The sequence below is a fragment of the Trachypithecus francoisi genome, unplaced genomic scaffold, assembly GCF_009764315.1.
Source record: "Trachypithecus francoisi isolate TF-2019V2 unplaced genomic scaffold, Tfra_2.0 Lachesis_group12, whole genome shotgun sequence".
NCBI classification, from domain to species: Eukaryota; Metazoa; Chordata; class Mammalia; order Primates; family Cercopithecidae; genus Trachypithecus; species Trachypithecus francoisi.
Window position 1 is genome coordinate 28,640,456 of NW_022681457.1, and position 13,199 is coordinate 28,653,654.

The 13,199-nt window shown below is 39.8% G+C and overlaps 1 protein-coding gene across 4 annotated transcripts in view; it reads right to left on the bottom strand.

Moving 5' to 3' along the window:
- SLC35D1 (solute carrier family 35 member D1) overlaps positions 1 to 13,199 on the bottom strand; it is a 56,531-nt gene continuing 43,332 nt past the window's right edge. For 2 of the 4 annotated variants that reach the window (XM_033225232.1, XM_033225236.1), the window contains exons 11-12: positions 12,047 to 12,129; positions 1 to 5,049 (exon numbers count right to left, since the gene is read on the bottom strand). In XM_033225232.1, the coding sequence (XP_033081123.1) occupies positions 4,941 to 5,049; positions 12,047 to 12,129 (192 nt within the window). In that variant the 3' untranslated portion in view covers positions 1 to 4,940. Of the gene's footprint in view, positions 5,050 to 12,046; positions 12,130 to 13,199 lie in introns of those variants that run through there. The other 2 variants (XM_033225235.1, XM_033225237.1) reach the window with 2 other exon arrangements.

A 13,199-nucleotide genomic window follows, 5' to 3' on the forward strand; every position in this document is an offset into this window, starting at 1 on the left:
TTTTCAGGAAAAAGTATTTATTTTACACCATTACAAAAATATTTAGGCACATAATTTTCATGTTTATGTCACCTGATTTACATACCTCAATTCCTCAGTACCTTTTAACACTAAAATGGTCATTTGGTAAATAGACTCTACAATGAAAAAATACTGAGAGGTTACCTGTAGACAAAAATCAGTCGATCATCAGCATGAGAAAGAAAACACCTGTGAAAAAAATAATCTCTAAAAACATTTTTGTGAGACAATAAATCTAACCAGTAGATTTCTTTTTAAAAAGTATTTTCAAAGAACAAAGCTTTAAAAAAAAAACTACATCACTGTAAACTATATCCTCATACCATGAAGCAGCATCCTGAAAGTAAGACCTAGAAGACTGGCTTGGAAAACAGTGATGGTGCCAGGGACTCACAATATATGACAACCAAGACAGGCCTGGAAGCAGGGGCAGCATGGGGTCAACTGCTTTCAATTCAGAGAGGGGAAAAGCAACGCTGCTGGCCTTTGCAGGAGCCATCTTAAGATGAAAAACTGAGAAAGATTTAACTGAATTGCTACTCTAAAATGTAATTATCTTCCTTTAAGACAGAAAATAATTTTCCTGGCCGGACATGTGGCACACACCTGTAATCCCAGCACTTTGGGAGGCTGAGACAGAAGGGTTACTTGAGGCCAGGAGTTTGAGACCAGTCTGGCAACAGAGTCAGACCCTGTCTTTACTGGAAAAAAAAAAAAAAGGGAAGAAATGAGTCAGGCATAATGGCACATGCCTATAGTCAGAGCTACTTAGCAGGCTAAGGCAGGAGGATCACTTGAGCCTAGGAGTTTCAGACTGTGGTGAGCTGCTATGATTACACCATTATACTCCAGCCTGGCTGGTGACAGAGCAAGACCTTGTTTTAAAAAAAAAAAAAAAAAAAAAAAAAAAAAAAAAGGAGGGGGAGTAGGGGGAAAACTTTTTCCCTTTATTAAAATGTACCATCACAATATAAAAGCAATTTTGTTCTTTTTTAAAAATAGGTAGAATCATCTGCATCATGTAATGGCTACAATTGTGTCCAGTAGATATTTTTAAAAAAGAAAAGACAGTGAACAAAAACTGTTACCTAAGGATTCTAGAGGCAATGAGATACAGGGTCATACCAGGATATACCATATTGCCCAAGCCTCTAGCATTTATGGAGCATAAATTAAGAATCTTGTTTTGCCTTGAGTCTCACCATGAAATAATGACACGGTAACCACATTTGCTGAGTGCCTGATATGTACTAGGCATTGTGCTAAGTAGTTTCACATCCATTATCTCATTTATTCTGAACATTTTTCCTCAGAGAGAGAAAAATCAATTACAGTCTTGTTCATAGGAGAAACCAAACATACAGTTTTGGGAAAACAAGAACATGTACAGTAGAGGAGGCCTCAGGCTACTTACAGAATTCTAAGAACTGTGTTGCTGTCTCAGAGCTAGAAGATTAACTAATATGAGTTACGAAAGTCCTCTCAGATTAAAAAAATGCTTTAGCTCTGTGGGGCACCCCTAAAATCAGTGATACTCATAACTATGCAGGCAGTTCTTGGTTACGAAATCACGGACTCCTTTCATCTGTCTCCTTTCTCCCACTCAGGGTCCAGGTTATCATGTCTGGCCAAAGAATTACACACTCCTTGAAAGCAAGAACCATGTCTTGTTTATCTTTTTTCCAGAGCTTAGCAAAATGCTTGGCATACAACAGCTGCTCACTAAATCTCTGCTCACTGAACGAGGCTGTAAAGCAAGGCAGGCCCAAAGTCCTGGGGCGCCATTTCAAACCGATTCGATGTGAAACTCTGCTGTTACTCTGTGAGGATCCAGCCATCAGCTGTACCAACCAAAACCCACCATGGATTCTTGATAAAACAGGACTACCAAAAGCATGTAAATGCACTTTTTTAAAAAAAACTAGGTGCAAACTGGAGCCTATAAATTATTGACTCATAAAGTCCACAGCCACATGGGGCAAATAAAATTCAACAGGACATGTTGGCAAAGTGTAGCCTGGCCAACTAGGGTTATTCCAATCCATTTGGCCTTGACTAGAAGCAGATTGGCCAAAGAGGGCCTCACTTACATTGAACAGGAGCCACTAGTCATAGAATTTGTCTTTTGGAACACCACAGCTCATCTGTCTCCGGGGGCAAAATTAAGGAGTTAACTCTGTATTGCCTCTTTTTCTCCCAGGAGGCAGTTAACAGGACAAAGATTTTCTGCATTTATTTCTAGTAAATATCAAACATGGGGCAAAAACCAGAGATTCTGGGAGGTGCCACAATACCAGGTAAATCACCAGTATATTGTAACATGCCTGCAAAAATCAAAACACAAACTCCAAAAGACTATTCAGTCTCCAGCTTGCTCACGCTGCTCCATCTTGCAATGCTGGTTAGCAGCTGAAGGAGGCATCCAGCAAGCAGAAGCTGCTGTACTGCTCTGGTCAGCCAGAAGGTTCAGCATAAGCCAGGGCTCCCAAGGCACAGAAGCCTGTCACGTGCATTTAGTGAAGCTGTAATTACACAATTTTCTCAAATACTCCTGAAGAGGTGACAGATCTCCTAGGGAACCTGACCCCCAAGAGGCAGTTCAACTCCTGGTGGGGCTCTAGCCCAACAACTGTTAAACACACCCAAAAGCCTTTCATGAAGAAATATTCTACAACAAAAATTATTCAAAGGTCCCCCCTTCATGTTGCTGACAGAAGGAAAAGAATCACTAAAAATAGCTCTCACTATGCCCTTTCACTGTATCTAAGCAAAACCAGGAAGTGTTGGCAACATTAACAGCCAGAAGTGCATTACCAACTAAAGTCAGCCTGGAAGTGGGATAAAGGTTCCAGGACAGGGTACCCTGTCACTCTTCCTGATTTGCAAAGTATGCTCCTCTCTGACACCAAATTCAATCAACTGCTTGCTTTTTTGAAAGGGCTCAAGTGAACTCAGGATCTGTTTCCTAAGTCCCTCAGAGGGGAAGGGCGGTCATAGTTCAATAAAAAGGACATGGGTTTGATGTATTAGTAAGTCATCCTTCTCTGAGTTTTGTTTTCTCATTGGTAAAGTAGGGAGAGTAAGACCCATATGACACAAGATAATATCCTTTACTCCCAGTGGAATTTTCTCAGGTCAGAAGATGCTAGAAAAAAGTGAGTCTAAGGCTCTTAATGAAGCTTGTAACTTGGGAGTTGGCTGCAGGGATAATTCTAGGGACAGAGCACCACCAGCCAGGCTTTAGAAAAGACAAACCAAAAGAGAAAGACAGGAATATGAAAATGATCTCAATATAAATTTTCAAATCAAAAAAAATCAAAACCCTAACTGTTTAGGTCAACAGAGTCCAGTGGATTCCAAACCCAATGAAGTAGACACTAGTGTGTGCATTAGTGCAAAGGCACCAAATCTCTTGCACACTGGCTGCACAACTGGCCTGAGCAAACACACTAATCCTCAAGGTCAATGGATATCTCTGAGTCAAGTCATAGGATTATGTTTGAGTTAAAATCTCCACCCTCCAGATTACCCCAAGAGACAATTTAGGCAATGCCCATTCACACCTGCTCTTCCAAAATGCAGCAATGATTTAGAGAGAAGTTGGCAAGCTCAGTAAGTGAGCCAAGGGGCATATAATGTAGGTGGGAATGTTGAAAGGAGGGAAGTTTGCTCATTGCTCATGCCATTTAAGGAAGAAGATGACAGCTCTAACACTGACACTGCCAGAGAAAAACCAACCAGTGACAATACGAAGAATCTAACCAGCCTTTTCCCTCAAACCAATAAATTCAGAAATGTGGGACCTTATCATATTCATCCAAAGAGCAACTGAACCCAAAGGAAGGAGGCAACGGAAAACAGACTTGCCTGTCTGCAATTCTCACTTAGAGAGGGAGTCAATGCTGAGCTGCACTAGTTTACAAAACACAGCTCTTTACTTGTACCTCATCTCACATTGCAGCATTTGAACTCACACTGTTGCAGGGTAGGTAGGGCAGGTGTTTTTAATCCAATTTACAGACTTGCGGCTTTTGAGGGCTGAAACAACTTACTCCTAGTGACATCTTCTGAATGATTTTAACAGAGCTAAATTCGCAACCTTACCTCAGTCACTATGGCAGGAGTGAGATGTTTCAACTACCTCTGCAAACATCTCTGTATCCCCAGTATTTAGCACAATGCCTGGCACATATACTTAAAACATTTTAGTTCAATCAATAAATCAAACAGATGAATAAATTAGTAAAAGGCCTACTTTCTCACCCCCTTCATTATCCCCATTCTATACAACAAAAAAAGAACATGTTTTCAAGGAATGCACTCTGCTCATCCTATGAAAGTCAGGGAAGCTAACGTAGACAGCAATACACTTCAAAGCCCCACATCTTTTTATAGTGCCAAAGTTGTTTACCTTGGCAAATGGAATGACGATATGACGAAGACAATGCAATCATAAGAAATAAAATTCAAAGAAGAGAAATTTCACATATTTGTCTGCATTCCCAGCAGAGGAAAAGCTAAACTGCCTCCAGATGCAGCAACAATTTGAATGATGAAGCTCCAGTTGGCAAACATTATATATGCAGCTCTCAGGGACACCTGGATATCAAATTATGAAATAAAATACTTTCAAAACACTGGTGTTTCACTGTCGGCATAGAAGAAAAATAAATTAAAAAGCCCAGTACATTTTCCAGTCTGATATAAATTAATTCAAACCACATATTTAAAATAGAGTCAATTCTAAGTTTCTCTCATCATAAAATTTTAAAAGGCAGCAATCAATCCTCAGATTGTACAAGTGCAAAGGAACGGTATTTCCTCCATAATCAAGACACCTCAGTATCTGTGTAGGAATTGCCAGTGTTCTGAGTTGATTAAAAACTTAGGCCTACGTATCAGATGAAGCAATCCTCTGGTCACACTGCTCCTTTCCCCTTAATGTCCAGCTTGTTACTAGCCTCTGACTGTTTGCTCAGCTGCTCTTCAGTGAAAGTGATATAGGAATACACCAGGCTCCCAGCAATGCTGCAAAACAGAAAACCACTATAAGAGATGGAAGAAGGGAAAGTTTTAGGGTAAACACTCTACTTGGTTTAAAAAAAAAAAAAAAAAACTTACACCAAAAAATTAGATGAAGGGTAAAGTTTCATAGTGGGGAAATGTATAAATTCATACAACGGAGTACTATGCATCTATTAAAATGGTATAAAATAAAAACAAGCATTGACATATTAAATTTTAGAGACAGCTTAAATTTTTATGAGAAAATATATCATAAAACATCAAGCACTGTCTAATCTCATTTTATTTAAATGAACATGAATATGTACATCAGTACACACTAGAATAAAGTCTGCGAGGAACACACCAAGAATATTAACAGTGGTTACAGCTGGATGCTGACACTACAGGTAAATTTTTAGTTGTATGTTTTTTGCATTTGGAAAAATAGGCATTAATAGGAAGCATCCCAAATTAGTTAAATATGCAGACCCTATGAGATTCACAGAGCTGGTTTTACGCTGACTAAAAGCAAGTTCACAGTGGAGAACTTAGCAGCTGGGCCTTCAGCCTATGACAGGTGGTTGCTGGTACCCCTCACTTACCCATTGCACCTCCCACCAAGAAGGATCACTCTTTGGTGACAAAGATTACTTTGTCCATTCTCTGTGGGGACCTCAAACTCACCTAGGATACACAGCCTCCTACCCTATTCACTAAGTGGAAAGTAGGTTGGAAGAGCTCACAGATCCGACCACTCCTGCCCTGCCCTCCCTGGCTCTTCCACTGAGACTACCACCCAGGACTCCCTTGGATTCCAGCCAGCTGGGTGCCTGACCTGGGCTCCAATTTTTCTGCCCTGGGTTTGGCCCTCATCTTCTGCCTGACCACTTGACTCATGAACTTGCTGCTTATTTGAAATTAGTTCTGTTCTCCTCTGGGCTCTGACATCAGCCCCAGACCAGCTGGAGAAGGGTGAGAGATGCCTAGCTCTTGTTCCCACTAGGAAGAAAATGGGATCAGGCACTGGCGCTTGTTCTTGACTACACATGCTCACATAATACTAGCCATTCTCTGAGACCCCAATCAACCCAAAATAAAGCCTTTTCCAATTGAACCTTCCCAACCAGATTCTTCCTTTTCCTCATCTGCACCTCACAGCACTTAAGAGCAATCAAATTATTGAAGTCTACCTGTCAAACATTTTATATACATTTCCATTTTCCCAATATCCCTCCAAGGTGTCCATTTTATAGATGAGGAAAGTCCCAGAGTCATAAGATAACTTGCTCAGGGTCACAAAGCATCCTAATGATAGACCAGAATAAAACCCAGGTCAGCCTTTCTCCACTCCAACTGCTGCCTCCCTTATGACCCTTGTGCCACTGGATATTAGTTGTCCATCCTCATTTTGTCCTTATCATCTTGTTAATTTCCCATGGTGGCCTCAATTCTTTTAGCTTCACAGAGTCTCTTGCAATTGGCCTGGCACTTCTTAGCAACACAGTAACTGCTAAACTGAGTATCCCCCATCACGCCACCTAAGGGGACACATGAACCCAATTCTTACTTTTTTTTTTTTTTTTTTGGCCTTTTTCCCCCTTTCTGTGGAGAATGGAGTCTCACTATATTGCCCAGGCAGGTCGTGAACTTCTGGGCTCAGCTATCCTCCCGCCTCTACCTCCCTAAGAGCTGGGATTACAGGAGTGAGCCACCGCGCCTGGCATGAACCCAATTCTTATGCCAGTGTTCACAGAGCTTCATCTTTTCCTTCATCTAGCAGCTTTTTCCCATTTAATTTTTTCTGGAATTTGGTATGACTCTCCTAGAAATTTTTCTGGTTTTTCTTTTTCTTTTCTTTTTTTTTTTTGAGACGGAGTTTTCTGGTTTTTCTAGTACCTCAAGTAGATTACTTCCCTGGTAGCTGGACTGGACCCAAGAAATGACTTACTGAAGTCTTTTTGACTGAAGCTAAAAGTTCTTTAAGGTTCACATGTACACCCATCCACATGACAGTCAATTTCCCTCTGCCTCCAAACCTACCCCAAAACAAAGTAGAAGAGCTACCTCTCCTTTCTTTCATCCTACCTTTCTCTAGCTTCCCCTTCCCACAACCACCTAAAAAATAAAAATGTTTCTTATTTTTCCTGTTAAGACAATCTCTGATGTTCATATTAACCGTATTTAAACTGGATAGGAATACTGGGGAAGCACAGGATAGAAAAAGACAAAGAATGTCCTGGAATTTATTCCAGGCTTAGCCCTAATGATAATTCCAGATCCTATATTCCCAGCATAGGTATTGAAAAAAACGTGAACTCTACAGTTAGGTCTTGGTTCAAATCCTGAATATACTATAGGTTGCATATCTCTTATCTAAAATGCTTGGGACCAGAAGTGTTTATGATTTCAAATTTTGGAATATCTGCATTATACTTACCAGCCCGAGCATCCAAATCCCAATTCTGAAATGTTCCAAAGAGCATTTCCTTTGAGCGTCCTGTTAGCATTCAAAAATTCCAGATTTTGGAGCATTCTGGATCTTAGATGTTCAATCTACACTGGCTATGTGACCCTGGGCAAATTAATCCATTTCTGTATTCATCAAATAAGAATACTGTTATCTGTCTAAGCTTGTCTGAGGATCAAATGAGATTACGTGAATAATCTCTTCATTCTCTTCTCTCCTACCTTCCCTGTCAGCCCTGACACTCACAGACCAGAGGGGATATGCACTGCTGACAAAAGGTAAGGTACTATAATAAACATCTTACTCCATTTGGGCGGCTGTAACAAAATACCATAAATGGTGGCTTATAAACAATAGAAATTTATTTCTCACAGTCCTAGAGGCTGGGAAGTCTAAGATCAAGGCGGGTTCAATGTCTAGAGAGGGCTCTCTTTCTGGTTCACAGTATCTTCTCATCATGCTCTGGGATATCTTACATAAGGGCACTAATCTCATTCATGAGGGCACCAACTCCATGACCTAATCACCTCCCAAAGCCCTACCTCCTAATACCATCACTTTGGGAGTTGAGAGTTCAACAAACAAATTTTGGGGGAACACAAACATTCACACTATAGAGCAAGGAGATGTAACATAATGAAAGAGGGGGGACACTATTGCCACACAGTTGTAACTTGAGGCAACAATAAAATATTTTTAATTTCATCTTTATTACTGACTTGATCATTATCAAATATAATTTTCAGAAACGGCAATTCATGAACCATCTGAAGAGAACTGAACGTTCCTCAGCGAGCACACTATGTGTTATGCAGTGATGAGTAAACGCTTTGGGAAGGAACTATATAAGTTGCTCTCTAGCAGCTTTGGGGAAGGGGAAAACTGGAAGAAAGGGAAAGGGAAAATGAGGAAAAGCCCAGATTTGAAGGGGAGAAGGGTTATATCTGAATTTTTACACATCACTACTAAATGATTCTAAATCAGGATCTTCCACTACTTCAAACAGAAACCCTTTAACTAATCTATTGGCTCCATAAATATTCACATGAAAGTTGATACCTTCTGGTACTCTGAAATTGGTGTTAACACATTAGATCATCCTAAATATTCATTTTTTAAAAGAAGAACCACTTGTATTAGAACTGGTCAACAAGATTTTTCTTTTAAAAAGTTAAAACATGCATATTAAAAATAAGGTAAAATCATTATGCAAGCCTAGGTTTGTGCCGTTTAAAAAATTTTCAAGCAATTTTCATGTCTAATCTTCAAACAATAGCACTACCAACTCTTTTTTTTTTTTTTGAGACAGAGTCTCACTCTGTTGCCAGGCTGGAGTGCAGTGATGCCATCTTGGCTCACTGCAACCTCCTTCCTCCAGGGTTCAAGCGATTCTCCTGCCTCAGCCTCTGAGTAGCTGGGACTACAGGCGCACCCCAACATGCCCAACTAATTTTTGTATTTTTAGTAGAGATGGGGTATCACCATGTTGGGCAGGGTGGTCTCGATCTCTTGACCTTGTGATCTGCCCGCCTCGGCCTCCCAAAGTGGCACTACCAACTCTTAACTCACAGAGACCTGCTGTGGCAGACACAGCTGGGAGACAACCAGAAGAAAAACACAAAGCTACAGTTCCTGAGACAGGGGCCTTGTTAGAATACCGCAAATCTGACTGGAATGTGCTAAACTGCTTCCAAATCTATTGAATCTATTAAATCCACTTGATCTGCTCTGACCCACTTTTGATCTTCAAAAGCAATGCAAACACAGTCTACTTCTCCTAAACCTATAGTCATGGACACATTCATTAGCCCCCAACAATGAGATATCCATTCCAAAAATACACACTAAAAATGCTCTCAATATAGCAACCCTGTGGCCAGGGAACAACAGTCCTAACGTCCAGGCTGCCTCTTACATATCTCATCACTGACATGTCTGTTCATGTGTCTAGGCAGGTACCTCTGCCTCCCAGATTAGACCCTGCCTTCTATATGTCAAATAAGCCAATCTACATCAAAACCTATAAACCAAGAGTTTGCCTTGTACCGCTATTTCCTAACAAACAAAATTGTTGCCAAATAACTGAAACTGGGTTTCTGGGTACATGCTTCCCACAATGACCAAGGACACCCATCCTCACTCCCCATACAGCAACTTTTAGGAAGCCTTTTCCCATTTTCTTTCTCACCAACTAAATACAGCAGAGCTGTACTGCCTCTGTATCTACCATCTTTCAAAGGTTCCCAATCTGAACAGAGAGAAACACAAAGATGTCATTGCATTGAATAAAGAGAATCTAACTGTGTGCACTCTGCCACTTACAAAGCTCTATGATGTGGGGCAAGTTACTTAGCCCCTCAGAACCTCAGTTCCCTCACACCTGTGAAATGGAGATTATAATACCATTCTTACAGGATGGACATAGGAATTACATTATATAATTTAATTATATGACAATGTTATAATATTAACATGTTATATGTTATGTTATTATATATTATATGTTAGATGTTATGCTATATGTATATTAACATATGTTAAATTATATAGTTAAATTATATGAGACAATAGATCATTTCACAAGGTTAAGTAGCATGCAGTGGCCACCCAAGAGACGTAAAAGTCAAAACGCTAAGGTACACCAGGGGCTCATATCGGTGAACAGTAAAAAGATGAAAGGGGTTTTGGCAATTGCTGCTTCTCTTCATCCTCAAGGCTTTTCTGTTTTTGATCATCCTAACTAGATCTTAACTGTATGGCAAGTAAGCAAGTTTTGACCCAACCTTTACCATCTACGCAGTCTACTGGTATCTCACAGAATGTCTTCCAAGTTGGGCACTCATTCTTCCTCCGTTATGAGACATTTGAGAGGCACCTCACACTCGGTTACTGACCTACTTTTCCAGAATTATCCTTGTGAAATCCCTCTTACACTAACCACACTGGAGTGCCTACTGCCCATTCTCCCCAGCCCTCATCTAACACCTGCATTTCCACCTTCATGTTTTTGTTTGGTCCAGGTAGATTTCCTTGAGAAGATAACATCTGAGGAAAAACTTACAGGCATAAAAGCTAGCCACGCAAATATCTGGCAGTATATTCCAGGGACAGAAAACATTCAGTCCAAAGGTCCTAAAGAGGGAGCACGCCAAACATCCTAGAGGAACAGCAAGGAGTTCTATATGGATGAAGTAGAGTAAGGGAGAAGAAGAGAAGCAGTGGCTAAAGTTGGAGAGGTAAACAGGGGCTAGATCTAGTAGGGCCTTGTAAGGACTTTGGAACTTCAATAGTCATGGGGTGGGGAGTATGGGAGCATTAAAAGAATAACATATTCAGACTTACCTTTTGCAAAGAATGCACTGCCTACTCTGTGGAGAACTGACAGCAGGAGAGGGAGGTGGATGAGTTAAACCAGGGATAAAACTGTGTAAGACTAGGGCAACAATTTAGCTCAGCTGAGGATGAAAGCAATGCTAATAGTGACAAGAGATCGTCTGTTGGATAGTTTCTGAAGGTAAAGCCAACAAAATTTGCTAACACACTGGATATTAGACATAAGATAGAAAAGTCAAGGATAACACCAAGATTTTTGAACCAGGTAGCTAGAAGGATGGAGTCTCCATCAACTAAGATGATAGAGACTATGGGTAGCACAGACTTTGAAGGAAATAGAGTTCAGTTTTAGACATGTCAGCAGGAGGTGTCAAGTGGACTGTTAACTAGACAAGTCTGACTTGAAGACAGAGGTCTGGCCCAAACAGAAATTTGATCATTTTTAGGCATGTAAAGAATATTTAAGACAATGGGATTCAAGAAGTGAAAAAGATCTTTCAAACAATACAAGTAACCCCCTTCACTGATGAAGACATGTAAGGTCTAAAGAAAGGTAGTAATATGTCAGACACACATCAAATAATTGTTGTTATGTTATTCTTCTTTAGCCCTATATTTCTAGAGAACACTGCACTGCCAACTCGCATAATAGAGTGCTTTCAAGGCTAAACAAAGGGAGTTCAACTTCTAGAAAAGATTCCCTAATACTCTAAATAGAATATAGAAGCATTTTCTCCACCCTCCACTTTTATTTTTTTTTTTAATTTTATTTATTTATTTATTTATTTTAGGCTGGAATGCAGTGTAATCACAGCTCACTGCAGCCTTGACCTCCTGGGCTTAAGTGATCCTCCTACCTCAGCCTCTAGAGTAGCTGGGACTACAGACGTGCACCACCACACCCAGGTAATTTTGGTATTTTTTTTGTAGAGACGGAGTTTTACAATGTTGTCCAGACTAGTCTCAAACTCCTGGGCTCAAGCAATCTGTCCACCTCAGCCTCCCAAAGTGTTGGGATTATAGGTATGAGCCATTATGCCCGACCTCTCCCCACTTCTTAAAAAGCATTATGTAGAGACATTAAATATGTAGCACATAGAAGGCACTCCGTATATGTTTAACAATGAATAAATTTTCCATTAATTAAATAGCCTAACCTTATTGTGACATTATTTGAATATCCAATCCCAATTTTTCAATTTAAATTGTTTTACTTACCTGATATTTAAACCAATGAAGTTTGTCCACGTGAAAATATAATCTCCACCAAAGACCATTCCAATATAAGTTATTAATATATTCTAAAAATAAAAATAGTAATATACTGTTACATAGGTTTAACAGAGTTTCTTAAATATATATAAAACTCATCCAAATATCTGTCCTTAAAATACAAAAACAAATAAATGAAAGACAAACAACAAAAACCCACCAACCCTAATAAGAGTATAGCATAAGGAAGAACACTATTAAGAAATCAGTGATATTAACCTCTTCCCAATCTATTTCTCCAGAAGATAAATGCTTTTGCCAATACTAAAGAATACTACCAATAGAATGGGAGAAAATATTCACAAACTATGCATTGGACAAAGGTCTAATATCCAGAATTGATAAGCAACCTAATTCAACAAACACAAATAACACCATTAAAAGATGGGCAAAGGACATGAACAGATATTTCTCAAAAGAAAACATATATGCAGCAAACAAATATATGAAAAAAGGTCCATCACTGATCATCAGAGAAACACAAATCAAAACTACAATGTGATACCATCTCATATCAGTCAGAATGTCTATTATTAAAAAGTCAAAAAACAACAGATATTGGTGAGGTTGGGGAGAAAGGGGAATGCTTATTTATACACTGTTGGGGAGAACGTAAATTTAGTTCAGCCACTGTGGAAAGCAGTGTGGACATTTATCAAAGAACTTAAAACAGAACTACCATTTGACTCAGCAATCCCACTACTGGGTTATATCACCAAAGGAAAATAAATTGTTCTACCAAAGAGACACATGTACTCTTATGTCCACTGCAGCATTATTCCTAATAGCAAAGACATGCAGTCAACCACGATGCCCATTAATGATGGACTGGATTAAGAAAATGTGGTACATATGCATCATGGAATACAATGCAGCCACAAAAAAGAATGAAATCATGTCCTTTGCAGGAACATGGTTGCAGCAGGAGGCCATTATCCTAAGCAAACTAACGCAGGAAGAGAAAACCAACCACCACCTGCTCTCACTTGAAAGTGGGAGCTAAACACTGAATATACATGGATACAAAGATGGGAGCAATAGACACTGGGGGCTGCTTGAGGTGGGAGGGTAAAAGGGGGGTGTGAGCTGGAAGACTACC